The sequence below is a fragment of the Euleptes europaea genome, chromosome 13, assembly GCF_029931775.1.
Source record: "Euleptes europaea isolate rEulEur1 chromosome 13, rEulEur1.hap1, whole genome shotgun sequence".
NCBI classification, from domain to species: Eukaryota; Metazoa; Chordata; class Lepidosauria; order Squamata; family Sphaerodactylidae; genus Euleptes; species Euleptes europaea.
This window is the reverse complement of record NC_079324.1, coordinates 14544623-14559743: the sequence shown is the minus strand read 5'-3', so window position 1 is coordinate 14559743 and position 15121 is coordinate 14544623. Positions and strand designations below refer to the sequence as shown.

The 15121-nt window shown below is 45.0% G+C and overlaps 1 protein-coding gene across 1 annotated transcript; it reads right to left on the bottom strand.

Annotated features, from left to right (window-relative positions):
* Positions 1-2613: 2613 nt before the first annotated feature.
* On the bottom strand, positions 2614-10173 carry LOC130485813 (growth hormone secretagogue receptor type 1-like). Its single transcript, XM_056858959.1, has 2 exons — positions 9417-10173; positions 2614-2918 (listed from the first exon to the last, which is right to left on the bottom strand). Exons 1-2 carry the CDS (start codon positions 10171-10173, stop codon positions 2614-2616), a joined length of 1062 nt encoding a protein of 353 aa, XP_056714937.1.
* Between the last annotated feature and the right edge of the window lie 4948 nt (positions 10174-15121).

Below are 15121 nucleotides of genomic sequence, written 5' to 3'. Positions count from 1 at the left end.
CTGACACCAGTAGGGGGGTAATGTCATATAATCCACCTTGCAAAGCATCTGTTTCCTCCAGGGGAACCGAGCTCTACCATTTGGAGATTTGCTGTAATTCTGAGATATCTCCAGGCCCCACTTGGAGGTTGGTAACCCTATCCTTGTGGTTTCCTTGGGGCAATGAGAAGCATTGTTCTGGGGTCTGTCCAAGTTCCATCAAAGATACCTGATTTGAGGCCACCTTGAACAAATGCAGCTGCTCTTGTCTTCTACCAGCTCAAACAAACTTTGCTCTGAGTGGCAGCAGCTCTCCGGGAGCCTCAAGTAGAGTTCATCCCCTTTACCTCCTCCTTATCCCCGTAACTGGGGAGGGGCCATGGCTCAGTGGTAGAGCATTTGCTTGGCATGCAGAAAGTCTCAGGTTCAATCCCCGGCATCTCCAGTTGAAGGGACTAGGCAAGTAGGTGATGCCGTAAGTCATTCTCAGAATGTTTGTCCGTAAGAAAATGTTCTACAACGAGCATCGCTGATCTTGGCTCTAATCCTTGATCTATGCTCTAATATCCTGGTTTTGACTGGTCTAATACTGGACCCCACATACATCTTATCGGTGTTTGCTTCCTTACATTCTGTACTTACACAGTGGTGTCTCTTTTGAGTAGTTAGTACCTGGAGGTTGGCAACCCTACCTACATGTGTTTTAAAAATCACACTTGAGACAAACGTTTTACAGTCTGACATTAATTTCATGCAGTTAGCACCTTCATGCCAAAATAATGATGACTCTTCCAACCGGATATTGCTTTTAACTGGACTTGCGTTGTAACACAACATCCCCTCCCTGCAAGTCTATCTGTAGTCGGCACCTTGAGTGTAAAATACCTCTGCCAAACAGATAACCATTTCGTACATCTGATTAAGTGAGCTCTGACTCCCAAAAGCGGACGCTGCAATAACTTTTGTTACTATAAGACAGGGCTTCTAAAACTTTTTCCACTCGCGACCCTTTTCGCCTGAGAAAATTTTACGCGACCCCAGGTATATAGGTATATAAAATAGGTATACAAATCAAACATTTACTGATAAAAAATCATAAATAAATTTATTTTAAAACAGTTCTTTGGTATACATATAATTTTACCATTTATTGTTGCCAAATTTTTCACAACCCCCACATTCAGTTACGTGACCCCATATGGGGTCGCAACCCACAGTTTAAGAAGCTTTGCTGTAAGATACCTCCCCACTCTCCTGTTTTATTTTACTGGGGAAAGTATTCTAATTCTGGTAGCAAATTCACCCAGACAGTTGTGTGTGTGTGTGTGTGTGTGTGCGCGCGCGCGCGCGTGCTTTGAAACAAGCCACACCACGGCTAATTTGCAGAGCGAAGCCAGAGCTGCTAGAGAGTTTCAGCATAAGGGAGTGGGGACTTTCAATCTCTCTGCATTTTTCCCTGGTTGGCTGCAGCATCAGTACTATTTTTTTTTTCCCTTGGGGCAGAAAAGAGCTGTTTTAAAAGTGGTGTTTTCAAGCAGCCAATAAAGTTTCGCTGCGTAGCGGGATCACTGACAGCAAATGAAGGAAATGACACAGAAGGGACTAAGTCTTACTAGCAAGGTTGCCAGGTCCTTCTTTGCCACCAGTGGGAGGTTTTTGGGGCGAAGCCTGAGCAGGGCAGGGTTTGGGGTGGGGAGGGACTTCAATGCCATAGAGTCCACTTGCCAAAGCGGCCATTTTCTCCAGGTGAACTGATCTCTATCGGCTGGAGATCACTGGTAATAGCAGGAGATCTCCAGCTGGTGCCTGGAGGTTGGCAACCCTACTTATTAGCCACCCACAGGGCAATGAGTTGGGAGTGGGGATTGTATGGGGGCGGGGGGCGGGAAGCAGCTCATTCATTACCAAATAAAGGATGCTTTTCCCTTGTGGAGAGGATGTATGTCCCTGTGAATCCACCCCCCTTCCCGAATAATTGCCCCAAACAGCAAGTGAATACCAGTTGGCCACAATTTTTCATGCCCTCCAACTTAACCAACATTTATTTTCCAACGGGTTGTCTACATAACTGTACAAAAGACACTCAGAGAGGACCTTTCCTGCACTGCTGCTGGTAAAGTTGGCTTAGTTGCCAGGATCTCCACCCTGGCTGCGGGGATTGAATCAGCCCACAAGCAGCTTTCTGAGATTTTGTTCTCCTCTTATTCCACCTCTTTCCCTCCCATGTCCATTGCAAGGTGAGCCAATGTCTCAGATACAAGAGGCCCAGACCAGTGGTCTACTCTGTGTGTTCTGTGTGTTCCTCCAACACCACTCATTTCTAGGGTTGCCAGGTCCCTCTTTGCCACTGGCAGGAGGTTTTTGGAGCGGAGACTGAGGCGGGTGGGGTTTGGGGAGGGGCTTCAATGCCATAGAGGCCAAAAGCCAAAGCAGCCATTTTCTCCAGGTGAACTGATCGCTATCGGCTGGAGATCAGTGGTAATAGCAGGAGATCTCCAGCTGGTACCTGGAGGTTGGCAACCCTATTCATTTCCTGAATGACTGGACATCTACCATCTCTAGGACCAGGAAAAGAGGAAGCGAGAGAATGGAAAATTGTGGCAAACTGAGGCAGCAGTCCAGCTCTGGGCACCCTTAAAAATGTGTTGCAGTGAACGAACTCGTTTCCACTCCTTCCCTGGAAGTCTTTTCGCTCCTGTTGAAGTGTCGGGATGGCCACCCCCGGCTGCATTTCAAAAACCTGCACAAGGCCTTCCGGTATCGTTCCGACATGACGTTATACAGGATGGGATTGACCGAGGCGCCCAGGTAAAAGAGCAGCATCGAGATGAGGTTGAAGTACTGAGTCAGCTCGTAGGGGACGAGGCGGCCTTGGGCGAAGAGGATCCGCCCAACGTGCAGCGGCAGCCAGCAGAGCACAAAGGCTACCACAACCACGGCTAAGGGAGAGAAAGGAAAATGGGTTACTGAATTACGTTCTCTGTCGGACACAGGGAGCTTTGACACTCGAAAGCATCGACCCTGGAAACTTTGTTGGAGGAGGAGGAGGAGGAGGAGGAGGAGGAAGAAGAAGAAGAAGAAGAAGAAGAAGAAGAAGAAGAAGAAGAAGAAGAAGAAGAAGAGAGTTGATTTTTATATGCCGACTTTCTCCACCACTTAAGGCAGAATCAAACCGGCTGGCAATCACCTTCCCTTCCCCTCCCCACAACAGACACCCTGTGAGGTAGGTGGGGCTGAGAGAGCTCTAAGAGAGCTGTGGCTAGCCCAAGATTACCCAGCTGGCTTCATGTGGAGGAGTGGGGAATCAAACCCAGTTCTCCAGATCAGAGTCCACCACTCCAAACGACCGCTCTTAACCACCACACCACGCTGGCTCTCTTAAGGTGCTACTGGACTCGAATCTCACACATTCTCACTGCCAACTTTTCCTATCTTTAAATAAAAACAAATCTACATGTTTCTAAAGCTGGCAACAAGCTGATCAAATTTTGCTACTGGCTGCGGGAGACAGTTGACTTTCTGGATTTCGTTAGGGTGCCACATGTTACCCAACTTGCTGGCCCTTGAGGCGGCAAACTTTTACAGAGTGGCAAAGCTTCTCCCGCTTAACCTGTGTGTAAAAATGTGTTGACAGCTGGGGTGAGGGTTGCCTTGTCCCTCTAGTGCAAGACCATGTGGCTGAAGCCAGTTTTATTTATTTATTTTTTTTACCTGACTTGGACACATGAAGCTGCCTTATACTGAATCAGATTTTTTTGGTCCATCAAGGTCAGTAGTGTCTACTCAGACTGGCAGCGGCTCCCCAGGGTCTCAGGTAGAGGTCTTACACATCACCTGGTCCTTTTCACTGGGGATGTGGGGGATTGAACCTGACACCTTCCGCATGCCAAGCAGGTGCCACAGACCCTCCCCATTTTTAATCCCCCATTTTTAATCACACTCTCATTTTTAAAAAAAATTAAGTCTCTAGCCCTTTTCATTTCAGGTCTCTGCACACACACAAAAAAGAGCTAGAGTCTTTTAAAAATGAATTCAGAGGAATCAGCAGATCATAGCACTAGGCTGTTATAATGTCATTGCACTATTGAGAACTAGCAATTGTGAGTTTTTCCCCCAACTCTCTGGTGGCACAGGCTATGTGTGTGGGAAATGAAACAAATTGCCAGCTGAGAAGAGCAACAGAGCTGCAAGGGATGTGTGTGTGTGTGTGTGTGTGTGTGTGTAGAACTCAACTTGGTGAGAACACCCACATGCAAAAAGCCAATTGAACAGCATTGAATTGTTAAGAAGCAAGATGCTAAAGCAGTCTGCTGAACAACCGCTAAACAGGCCGAGAAGTGGTCTTTCAAAAATTGGCTCCTTGTTCACAATTGGTGAATGGGACGGGAACTGAACCTGTGGGTGTTCCAGTGTCGTCCCCCCCCCTTCAAACTTGGCTCTGGCGTCCCATCTTGGGGGGGGCATAGGGGAAGGTGGACGAGAATACCTGCCAGGGTGCCATTGCTAGATTAGGGAAGTGTCTTATAGGAGCATAAGGATCACCTTATGCCAGCGTGGTGTAGTGGCTAAGAGCCGTGGTTTGGAGCAGTGGACTCTGATCTGGAGAACCGGGTTTGATTCCCCTCCCCACCCCACCACATGAGCGGCGGAGGCTAATCTGGTGGACTGGATTTGTTTCCCCACTCCTACCCACGAAGCCAGCTGGGTGACCTTGGGCTAGTCACAGCTCTCTCAGCCCCACCTACCTCACAGGGTGTCTGTTGTGGGGAGGGGAAGGTGATTGTAAGCCGGTTAGATTCTCCCTTAAGTGGTAGAGAAAGTCGGCATAGAAAAGACAACTCTTCTTCTTCTTACCTGATGCTCTGATTGTGTCCTTGTAACTGAGTAATCTGGGGATTGAACTCCTAAACCAAAGCGCCTAGTCCGCTAGTCACCTGTGTAGTGTTCCTGTTTGAATTGAACCCCATTGCCGAGTCCTCAGGAAAATCCAGTTTGCCCCGGTCTGCTTGGGAAGGAAGGGTTGAGGGAGGGGATGCCTTCTCACCTGGGGCTGCCCCAGCTGGTTTGGAGGGAGTCAGGGGATCCAGGGGCCTTGCCTGGCCATGAGACATACTCTGTTAAGGTGGCTCCCTTCATGTCCCATCTCCTGTCCATCATCATATCTCCCTTCCGTCCCTCCCATGTATTTATTATTTATTTTTTTAGATTTGTATCCCGCCCTCCTTGCCAGCCGAAGCCAGGCTCTGGGCGGCAAACCACAGTTAAAAACATCATAAAATGCAATACAATGAAACATTCACATTTCAATTCAACATTTATTTAAAGCACAGCAAATCTGCTCTAAAAACAGAATTGCTGGATTTTGCTGGTCAAATGACTGTAAATAAACTGAACGGAACTGATCTAAAAACGTGTTTTGGCGCACAGGACCAAGCCAATCCTGACAAAACAATCAGGGTCCCTTCTTTGAATGCTCTAGTAAGCCGTAAGTTGAAAATGGGGGGGAAAGGTAGGTGTGGTGCGAATTCTTTAGTATTAAAACATATTACTAGTTTGTGTTAAGAAAGAACCAGTTATAGGCTCTAACTTATAGTTTAAAAATCCTATTAAGGCCAGACTATGGCTTTTAGCCTTAAGCTGCTTCTAGTCCGACCCCATCTTCAGATTAGGAGACGGGTGCTTACAACTCCTTCCAGGGACATAAAGAGCCTCTGAACCAGCAACAAAATTATCCTGCTGAATGAGGAAATTTACACAGACTTCACAAGCAGACAATTGTCAAGGACTTTTTCAACTAAAGTAACGTATCAGGAGCAGAAAGCACCGGTCCATCTCCGGGAGAGCTTGTAAGGAGGGGCTGCTTTAAACCTTCTCTCTCTCAGTTTAGCCTATAAAAAGTCTTCCAAGATTCCAGTTCGGGGTCCTTCTAAGAAAGAGACCAGGGCCTGGTTGCCATCTGTCTCCTTCTTGGAATGACCCAGAGATCTCTGCTAACTGTTTGTATGTCCAACGTATGTAAGCTTGTTAACTGTTGTCATATATATTCAGTTACGTATTGTTGTTGCCTTTGCCTTATATTTCTTGTAAGCTTAATAAATCTGACTGGTTCACTATCACAATGTTTATGTTCTACGTAAGAGTTTTCTGATGCATGCTCTATATTTCACTATTTCTTTCCCTGGTCATTGCTTTGGTGAGTAAGTGGGCCGGGAAGTCCAAATACAATGAACCAAAGGAAGGAGGGGGGAAATTCTCCCCACCCCTCAGTTGGAAAAATTCTCACATCAGTAGGGAGGCCCGTTCTGATGGAAACTGTTGCTGCCCAGCTAAAAACTTTTGGGATATGATATACAATGAGCTAAGGTTAATTCTACAACAAAACATCCCTAAAACTTCAGAGATTATGTTGTTAAGCATTATACCAGACCACATTATAACACAACAGACCTTTTTACTCTATGCCACCACAGCTGCGAGAATGGTATACGCATCTAAATGGAAAATGTCTGAAATACCGGACAGAACTGATTGGATTCATAAAATGTTTGAACTAGCAGAAATGGCAAAATTGACTAAGTTAATAAATCAAAAAGATAATGATGAATTTGTTAAGGACTGGGAGGCGTGGATTGTTTATTGCAAAAATGAAGTTAATGTGCAAAATGTTAAAGGTTACAACTTAGACTAGGTTAATTTTCTTGTTTCTATTTTTCTTTCTTTTTTAATAACTGTAGAAGGTTTTACAAAAAAATTTTTTTTATAAAGAATTAGAAAATAATTGCTAAGAGGATTACGAAGGTAAGTTAGGGATAGAAGAAGGAAGAGGGGAAGTCAAAGCAGGGGAAGATAATTGTTATATATATGTTAGTCTTAATTGAGAATTAGAAAAGATTGAAAGGTAGTGTTAATTGATTGTATCGAATGTATGAAAAAACAATAAAAAAATTAGATATATAAAAAAGAAACTGTTGCTGCCCCTGCTAGAGGCCTGGTGGATAGGGTTGCCAGGTGCCCGCTGGTGGCGAGCAAACCCCTAGCAATTGACCCCTCTTACCACCAACCACCTGAGGGTCGGCGGGCAAACATGCGCGCGTGCATACCGTGAGCGTCACTTCCGGTTTAGGACTGGAGGTTCCGCCTCGTGAGGGGCCTTATACCTCTTAGTTTGAGTGGTAAAGGCCACTTTACCACTCAAACTAAGTGGTATAAGGCCCCTAAACCGGAAGTGACGCGCGTGGATCGGTGAGCGCGCGCACACACGCACTTACACGCAAAAGCCTCCCGCCGGAGGAGAAGATGGATCTGGCAACCCTTCTGGTGGAACATCTTGGTCTTACAGGCCTTGCGGAACTGCGTTCGATCCCACAGGGCCCTGATCTCCTCAGAGATGGAGTTCCACCAGGCGGGGGCTGAAAAAGCCCTGGTCCTAGTTGAGGATATCCGGACATTTCTTTGGACAACCAGTATGTTGGTGTTAGCCAAGCATAATACTCTACAGCAGGGGTGGGGAACCTTTTTTCTGCCAAGGGCCATTTGGATATTTATAACATCATTCGCAGGCCATACAAAATTATCAACTTAAAATTAGCCAACCAATACGTTTCTCCATGGCCCGGGTGGCAAAGGGTTAACACAGTTTCTTGGGAGGTCCTAGCAACTCCATAGCTGAAGACTCTTCTGCAAGGGGGGTGAAAGGTTCCTTTTCTCAGCAAAACAAACTCACATCTGCCTTGAACAGAGGCTACTCCTGTCTGCGGGAGGGGGCGGATCACCAGTCTTAGCTCCTTCTGAGCTAGAGATCTGCCAGAACCCACAAAGGGCCAGACCAAATGATTTTGCGGGCCTTAAACGGCCCCCGGGCCTGCCCTTCCCCACCCCTGCTCTACAGAGTATTAAGAAAGTTACCTGGTCGTCATCCCAATTTGTAACATACCACGAAATTTTGACATGGCAAGACAATAAATGTGCCCTGAAAGAACATGACAATTTAAAAGAACATTTGACTTGGTTTCAATATCATCAAATAAAATCTGTATATCTACAGGACATGAAAGTAGGTTTTAATAAAGATAAATCAACTTTACAACAAATGTTATTGGAGAATAACGAGAATTTAATTTCAAAGATGTACAAGGTGCTGTTGATATTATATACAGAGCAAGAACAAATAAAACCTACGATGATAACTTGGGCACAGACATTGGGATACAATATTCCTTTGAATAGATGGGAAAGACTTTGGTCAAGAGACATGAAAAATATACTCTCACAATCGTTAAGAGAAAATATTTACAAGATGATCTACAGGTGGTATCTGACTCCTAAAAAATTAGCTAAGATGCATAGAACAACGTCACCAAACTGTTGGAAATGTCGAGATTGGTTCCTTTCATCATGCTTGGTGGCTCTGTGAAAAAGCCAAGAACTTTTGGGATATGATTTATAATGAATTACGATTGATATTACAACAAAACATCCCTAAAACACCGGAAATGATGTTGTTAAGTATTATACCAGACTCTATTATAATTCAGAGATCTTTTTTGATATATGCCACCACCGCCGCAAGATTGGTTTATGCAGCAAAATGGAAACTACCTGAGATACCGGATAAGATTGACTGGATTAATAAAATGTTGGAACTAGCAGAAATGGCCAAACTCACTGCATTAATAAATCAAAAGGAGACTGCGGAATTTGTGGGAGAATGGGAGGCATTGACAACATATTGTGTTAATGAATTTAACCTGGGGTATGTTGAAGGCTATGCTTTGATCTAATTCAATTGACTAAAGTAGAAGTAATACTAATGTTAAAACCTAGATGGGATATGTGATTAAATGTACATATGAATTACTATAATTAATTAGAAGTTAGATACAAAGGGAGGAACAGAGATATTAAATGGATAGAGGAGGGGAGAGGGGGAGTCGAATAGACAGAATATTCACATTGATTAGCTATATATCATATGTATTGTATAATTACATTAAATGAATGACGGAAATATATGTGATTAAATTAGAAAACAATTTAAAAAAAATTTAAAAAGAAAGTTACCTGGTCACACTGAGAAATTTTATGTTAAATATCTCTTCTCAGATAAAGACTAGAAATTCACCAAACTTGCTGCAAAATTCTGTTTCATAGCAACAAGGATAAGACATGCTACGGTGAAAGCAACAGAAGGATGAATACTAATTTAGATTTTAGATAAATCTTAGATTTTAAAACAATAATTTAATGTAACTTAATTACATATCATATATTGTATTTTGATTTTATTTATTATATTTGCTTCTGTGATTTTATTTATTTATTTATTGCTGGTCTTCCATAATAAAGTATAATAATAATAATAATACTGTACGGGGGGACATACAATTCTGATTCCCTTGGTCTAACAGGAGTCTAACTCAAAGCAGGCTGCCACTTACCTAACATTTTGATGGTTTGTTGGTGGTACTTCTCTCTGGTGGCAGCCTGGTGCCCCTCCAGGCCGTGGGCAGTTCTCCAAAGCTTTCTGCAGATCAGTCCATAGAGGAGCACCAAACAAAACACCGGGAGGAAAAAATAGAGCGTGGAAAGCCAGGTCATGGTTTCAAGAAGTCCCGAATGGGCCACTTGCTCGATGCATTTGCATTCATTTGTCTCCTCCGGGAGGCTTCCGTTGCGGTGCTCAACACCAAAGAGGAACCAGATTGGAATGGCGGTCACTGACGAACAGAGCCAGATGAGGAGGATGAAGCCCTTGACCCTGCGTTTGGTGATGGTGGCTTTGGCTTTCAGAGGGAAGCAGATGGCAAAATATCTCTCTATGCTCAAGGTAGTGATGTGGAGGATTGTGCAGTAAGTGCAGGTTTCGCTGAGGTAAATGATAAACTTGCACAGAAAATTGCCAAAGATGTACGGCCTGTATCTCCAAATCCGGTACAAATCGAACGGCAAGCCGACAAAGATCAGACTATCGGACAAGGCCATGCTAGACAGATACATGTTCACCGTTGTTCTCATCTCCTTGTACCTTGTAAAGATTAGTATAATGGTCACATTCCCAGCAATGCCCAAGAAAAACAAGAGGATGCAAATTATCGTCACGGGCACCAAGACAGGAATTTCAAACAAGGAAAAAGAAGGGACTTCGTAATACTCAGTGTCATTTCCAGCAGAGACATTCGATGATGAAGAAGCCATTTGCAGTTGGAGCCGGTTCCTTCTTAGTAAACCACAACAGGAATTACTCTCTGGTGGCGACTCATCTATGCTTTGTTCATTTCCAAAAATAGATAGAATGGCCATATATAAAAAAGTTCTGCTATTTTCCCCCCTTGAGGCTGAGGTCTGATCATACAAATCAAATATCTTGCAGAATATGAAGAGATGGACTTGGACCATCTCTTTGAAGCTGATGGGGCAGAGCTAGGAGGAGATCTCTGTATTTCTATTGGGGGAGAGGGAGGGAAAGGGAATTTGGTGTCCAAACTTGGCACATATTTGATTAGACAAACAGCTCACCCTGTCCCATCCCCCTGATAAAATAATAACTTCGACAAAAGGTAAACTAATGTTTCTCCTTGGGCATAGTACAATCATAGCCTACTAGACCTATTGCATAGTATAACGCAGATGCAACCTCCCCCTCCCCACACACACATATTTTCACATAAACATTAACAATTCTTCAAAGTTAAAACAGCTAACAAAGAGGTCTTTTATGCTGATTCACTTGCCGTCACCCCTCCGACGACTTTGGGTCTTTGTTGTGATTATGCATGCTGTGTCCGACCGTCAGAGGTCACCTCGTTCTCCCCCTGCCTTTCCCCGCATTTTCAAAGACCCGTTTTACCTCAAATTTGAAAACACAGGCAAAACACGGGGAAAACACAGGGGGAGAACGAGGCGACCTCTGACGGTCGGAAATGGCATGCATAATCATAACAAAGACCTGAAGTCGTTGGAGGGGTGACGGCAAGTGAAACAGCCATGCATAAATGACCAGAGAAAGATGCAAAGCTCAAAATGACAATCTGGTAAATGCATGTTGGGAAATATTTTACCTTTCTGCTAAGCATCTTTCCAGATTCTTCTGTAAATTCTCAGACTTCCAAGGATGTTGCTGACAGAATTGCGGACATATTGCGGACACAAACTCACAAGCAACTTCTTTTGCTTACAACATGGCTATTTTTCCCCCAAAAGCCGTCACCAAGGAGTGTGCACCACTTCCCTTCCCCTGCTAAAGAATTGCAGCTGTGCATAAAAGCCTGCCTGAGTGTCGCTGCTCTCGGGGAAATGGGGTTGGGGAAGTTTGCTATTTTGAGTGCTTTTCCCTGGCGGAGCATGATAAATCCAGCAGTGTTTTAAAGCCATCCATCAACATTTGTCTGCCATTTAAATGGTGCACTTATCCAACAGCTGGTGTGGTCTCTTCTCTTCTCCTTAATCTACCGAGAACATCCACCGTTACCTGGGAAGCCCGAGCAATTCTTCAATACTGCTAATTTAATTAGAAAGCCCTGCTCAATTAAAGTTTTCCAGTGAAAAGGTCCTCCTTCCTGCCGGCCAGGGAGGGCTTCCCTGCAACAGCTGCTGTAGAGTGGAAAGATGCATTTTTAAATGGCAGGCATGAAAGAATGGGTGCATGGTCATCTGTGAGGCTCCTTGACTTCACTGGTCATCAATCTCATCATTAACCAGGCCTGTCCAAACACCTGTAGAGAGGGACACCGAGTAAGAGAATAAGTCCCCAACTAGGCAGCTATTTTTGTAAAACCTCATTTGGTACTGCTAACAGGTCAGTTAGCAGTACCAAATGAGATGTTCAGAGCCAGCATGGAAAAGTGTTTAGAGCAGGGGTGCCAAACATAAGGCCTGAGGGCCGGATCCGGCCCCTTGAGAGCTCTTCGCCGGCCCGTGAGCCAGCCGAGGCAGCCCCCCCCTCGATCTGGGCTATAAATGTCTAAACAAATTAAAAATCCCAGAATATGATTTTCTCACCTTTTACAAAAGGACGTGCAGTCCCAAAAGGTTACTAACCAACGTCTCCCCCAAAGGCTTTATACAACCTGAACCTAAATTAAACTCAGACAGCAACCCAAACCGCGGCTTACACTAACCAAAGTTTTAGAACCCAAACCAGTTTGAGCTTCCAAACATGCAAGCCGTAGTTTAGAGCTGCTTCCGCACATTCGTTTGTCAGCACTCTGCTTTGTAACTGGGTTTCTATCCTCTCTGGTGCAGCAGCTCCCCCAGAGGCCCCCAGTGATGGTTTTCCATTCAGACAAATATGCCACACCATTTTTAATGCCAACAACGGCTTGCAACCTTACCTCAACCCATGTTTTCCAATACCGGCTTGATACCGGCAAACATTGGTTTGTCCATTCAGATGTCAGGCCAAACCAAAGTTCCCTTAAATTCCTTGATTTAGATTAGAAGGTGAGGCCTGAACAGTGACATGATTGGCATACGAGGTTTTCCATTTCCTCAAGAAGAAGAACTTTTAGGGTTGCCAGTGCAGAGTTGGGAAATACCTCTCTCATTGTCCAGACTTCCAGCCAAGATCTTCCTCATGGGCCCTGCTCTCCATGCCCCCTCCTTTGGAGGTGAAGCAGGTGGCAACCAGAGACAGGGCTTTTTCAGTGGTGGCACCTAACTGCTGGAATGCCTTCCCCCTTGAGGCCTGCCTGGCACCCACACTACTTCCTTTTAGGCCCCAGGCCAAAAAGTCTCTGTTTAACTAAGGGACTGCTCCCCCTTGGCATCACTTTATAGGCAGCTTTTAGTTTAAGACCCCCTTTTAAGCTGCTTCATGTTTTATGCTCTGCTATGTCTAATTATCCTATTATTTTAACAGTGGCTTAGCAAGATGTTAGCTAGCTAATGATGTTAATCTCCACGCCACAAAAAGCTTCCACTGGCCATTTCTACACTTAGAAAATAAAGGGACAGGACATTTTTCTCCAGGCCTGTTGGCAACCCTAAGTATGATAGAACCACCTCTTGAATGAACTAAACCCCTTGTCTCTCTCATTTTGGCAGTTTCCCACTTCATCTCATGATTTCAAATGTACCCACAAAGTCCAAGATCTTAGATGCCCTTGCTTGTCTGAACATCTTGCATGGCTCTAGATGGTTTTTCCCCTTAAAAAAACAATAGTGAAAACTCCAGTGTATTAGCCATGGATAGCACATGCACGCTGCACAGTTGTGCCAATTGTTGACTAGGAATTTACATCTCATCGGAACAACGCGGAGCTGACAGATCTGTACTCAGACACACATTTAGATATTGGGGCCCCCTTTTTCCTGAGCATGCAGAAGAATTGGAGCAGTCAACCCCCAATAGCAGCAGAGAACCCACAGGACTGCACATGCAAGTGTTGTGGCTATAGGCTCCGATCTGGAATGGGCTGACTTGGGTTCAAATCCCCCCAAGTCATGGAGTTCTCTGGGTGTCCTGAGACCAGAAGCTCACTCTCTCAGTTTAACCTACCTCATAGGGTTGTTGTGAGGAAAAAATGGAGGAAGTGTGAACCATTGCTGTCCTGAGATACAAAGGACAGTCTCTCTGTCTCTCTCTCGGTGCCTCCTGCCGAATTCCAGCAGATGAGTTTTGTAGCAAAAGAATATCAACCTCCTGTTCTGCGAGCAACTGTGCCGATCAAGCCAGGCTTCAGCCACCCAGGATGCCATAACTCACAAGAGATGCTCAGCTTCACACAAGGCACTTGGGGCTTTGCGGGGCAATGCATTCCAGAGGGGCAGTCTGTTGCTCTTGTCCACAAAAGCTTCTGTTGCAGTAAAATCTTGTGAGTCTTTAAGGTGCTGCCACAGGAGAAGGAAATTCCAAAACTGTGGAGCAGTCATGGAGCTGAACCCTGGATATCAGATCACCCTATGCATCTGTACTTGGTCCGTCCCAGAAATAACACACAAACTGACACACAATTTAAGCAAGTCTCTTTTTAAGAAGAGTTGGCTTTTTATATGCCGACTTTTCTCTACCACTTAAGACTCAAACCGGCTTACTATCACCTTCCCTTCCTCTCCCCACAACAGACACCCTGTGAGGTAGGTGGGGCTGAGTGTGATTAGCCCAAGGTCCACCAGCTGGCTTCATGTGTAGGAGAGGGGGGAAACCAACCCAGTTCACCAGTCTACTGCTCCAAGCCACCACGCTGGCTTTCCACACCATGCTGACTCTCCCAAAACCGCTTCACTTCCCAAGAGAAAGCGGAAACCTAATAGAGCTAAAGCTACATTGCACCATGCGCTATAACAGTGGTGGAAAGTGCTGTCAAGTTGCAGCTGACATACGGCAACCCCACAGGGTTTTCAAGGCAAGAGACTTTCAGAGGTGGATTGCCAGTGCCTGCCTCTGTGTAGCGACCCCGGACTTCCTTGGCGGTCTCCCATCCAAGCACTAACCAGGGCTGACCCTGCTTAGCTTCCGAGATCTCACGAGATCAGGCTAGCCTGGGCCATCCAGGTCAGGGCGTGCACTATAATAACTATGTTTAAAATTCAGCAGCAAAGCAGGCTGGGATCTGCCATCTCTAGTACTTAACACTAGTTGAGCAAATGTTCTTATTCTACTCAATTCATAAGAAAGGGCATTCACAACCTGCTCTCCATGTATTCCATTTAGCATCTGTGCACCTTACAACCAAACCGTGCCTTCTGAGACTTCACCAGCTGTTTGCCTTTCCAAACTACATCCATAAGAGTTAGAAACTTTATTTTAAAAAAGGAAATCCTTGATGCTGCATTTGCACCCAAAACCATCTTCTGGGCTTGCATAGTGCTATTCATAATCCATACAGACCATAATCTGGGATTAAGCCAAGCAAAAGTCCCCCCTTTATTCTTATGTTTCTTCCTCTTGCTTTCTGGGGCATCGGGCTGACCTGTAATGCCTTAACATCAAGGAGAGCCCCAAATTCTCCTGTTTGCTCAGATGTTGTGGTCTTGATGGACAGGTATCCCTTTTTTTTCTCCAAACTGCCCAGGGACACTTGGAAGAGAAACATTATCCATAAACAAATGAATGTAGGTATTTTTCCCACCATTTATTGCAAAAACCAACTGGAAAAGGCACAACGGCAGGCGGAGCATGGTGTCCCACAGTGGAGGGGGAGCC

Excerpts from the sequence above, each read along its gene's own strand:
- LOC130485813 (XM_056858959.1), bottom strand. The coding sequence starts at position 10,173 with ATGGCTTCTTCATCATCGAATGTCTCTGCTGGAAATGACACTGAGTAT. Across the intron at positions 2,919-9,416 it reads ACAAACCATCAAAATGTTAG|CCGTGGTTGTGGTAGCCTTT; the intron begins GTAAGTGGCAGC and ends TCTCTCCCTTAG.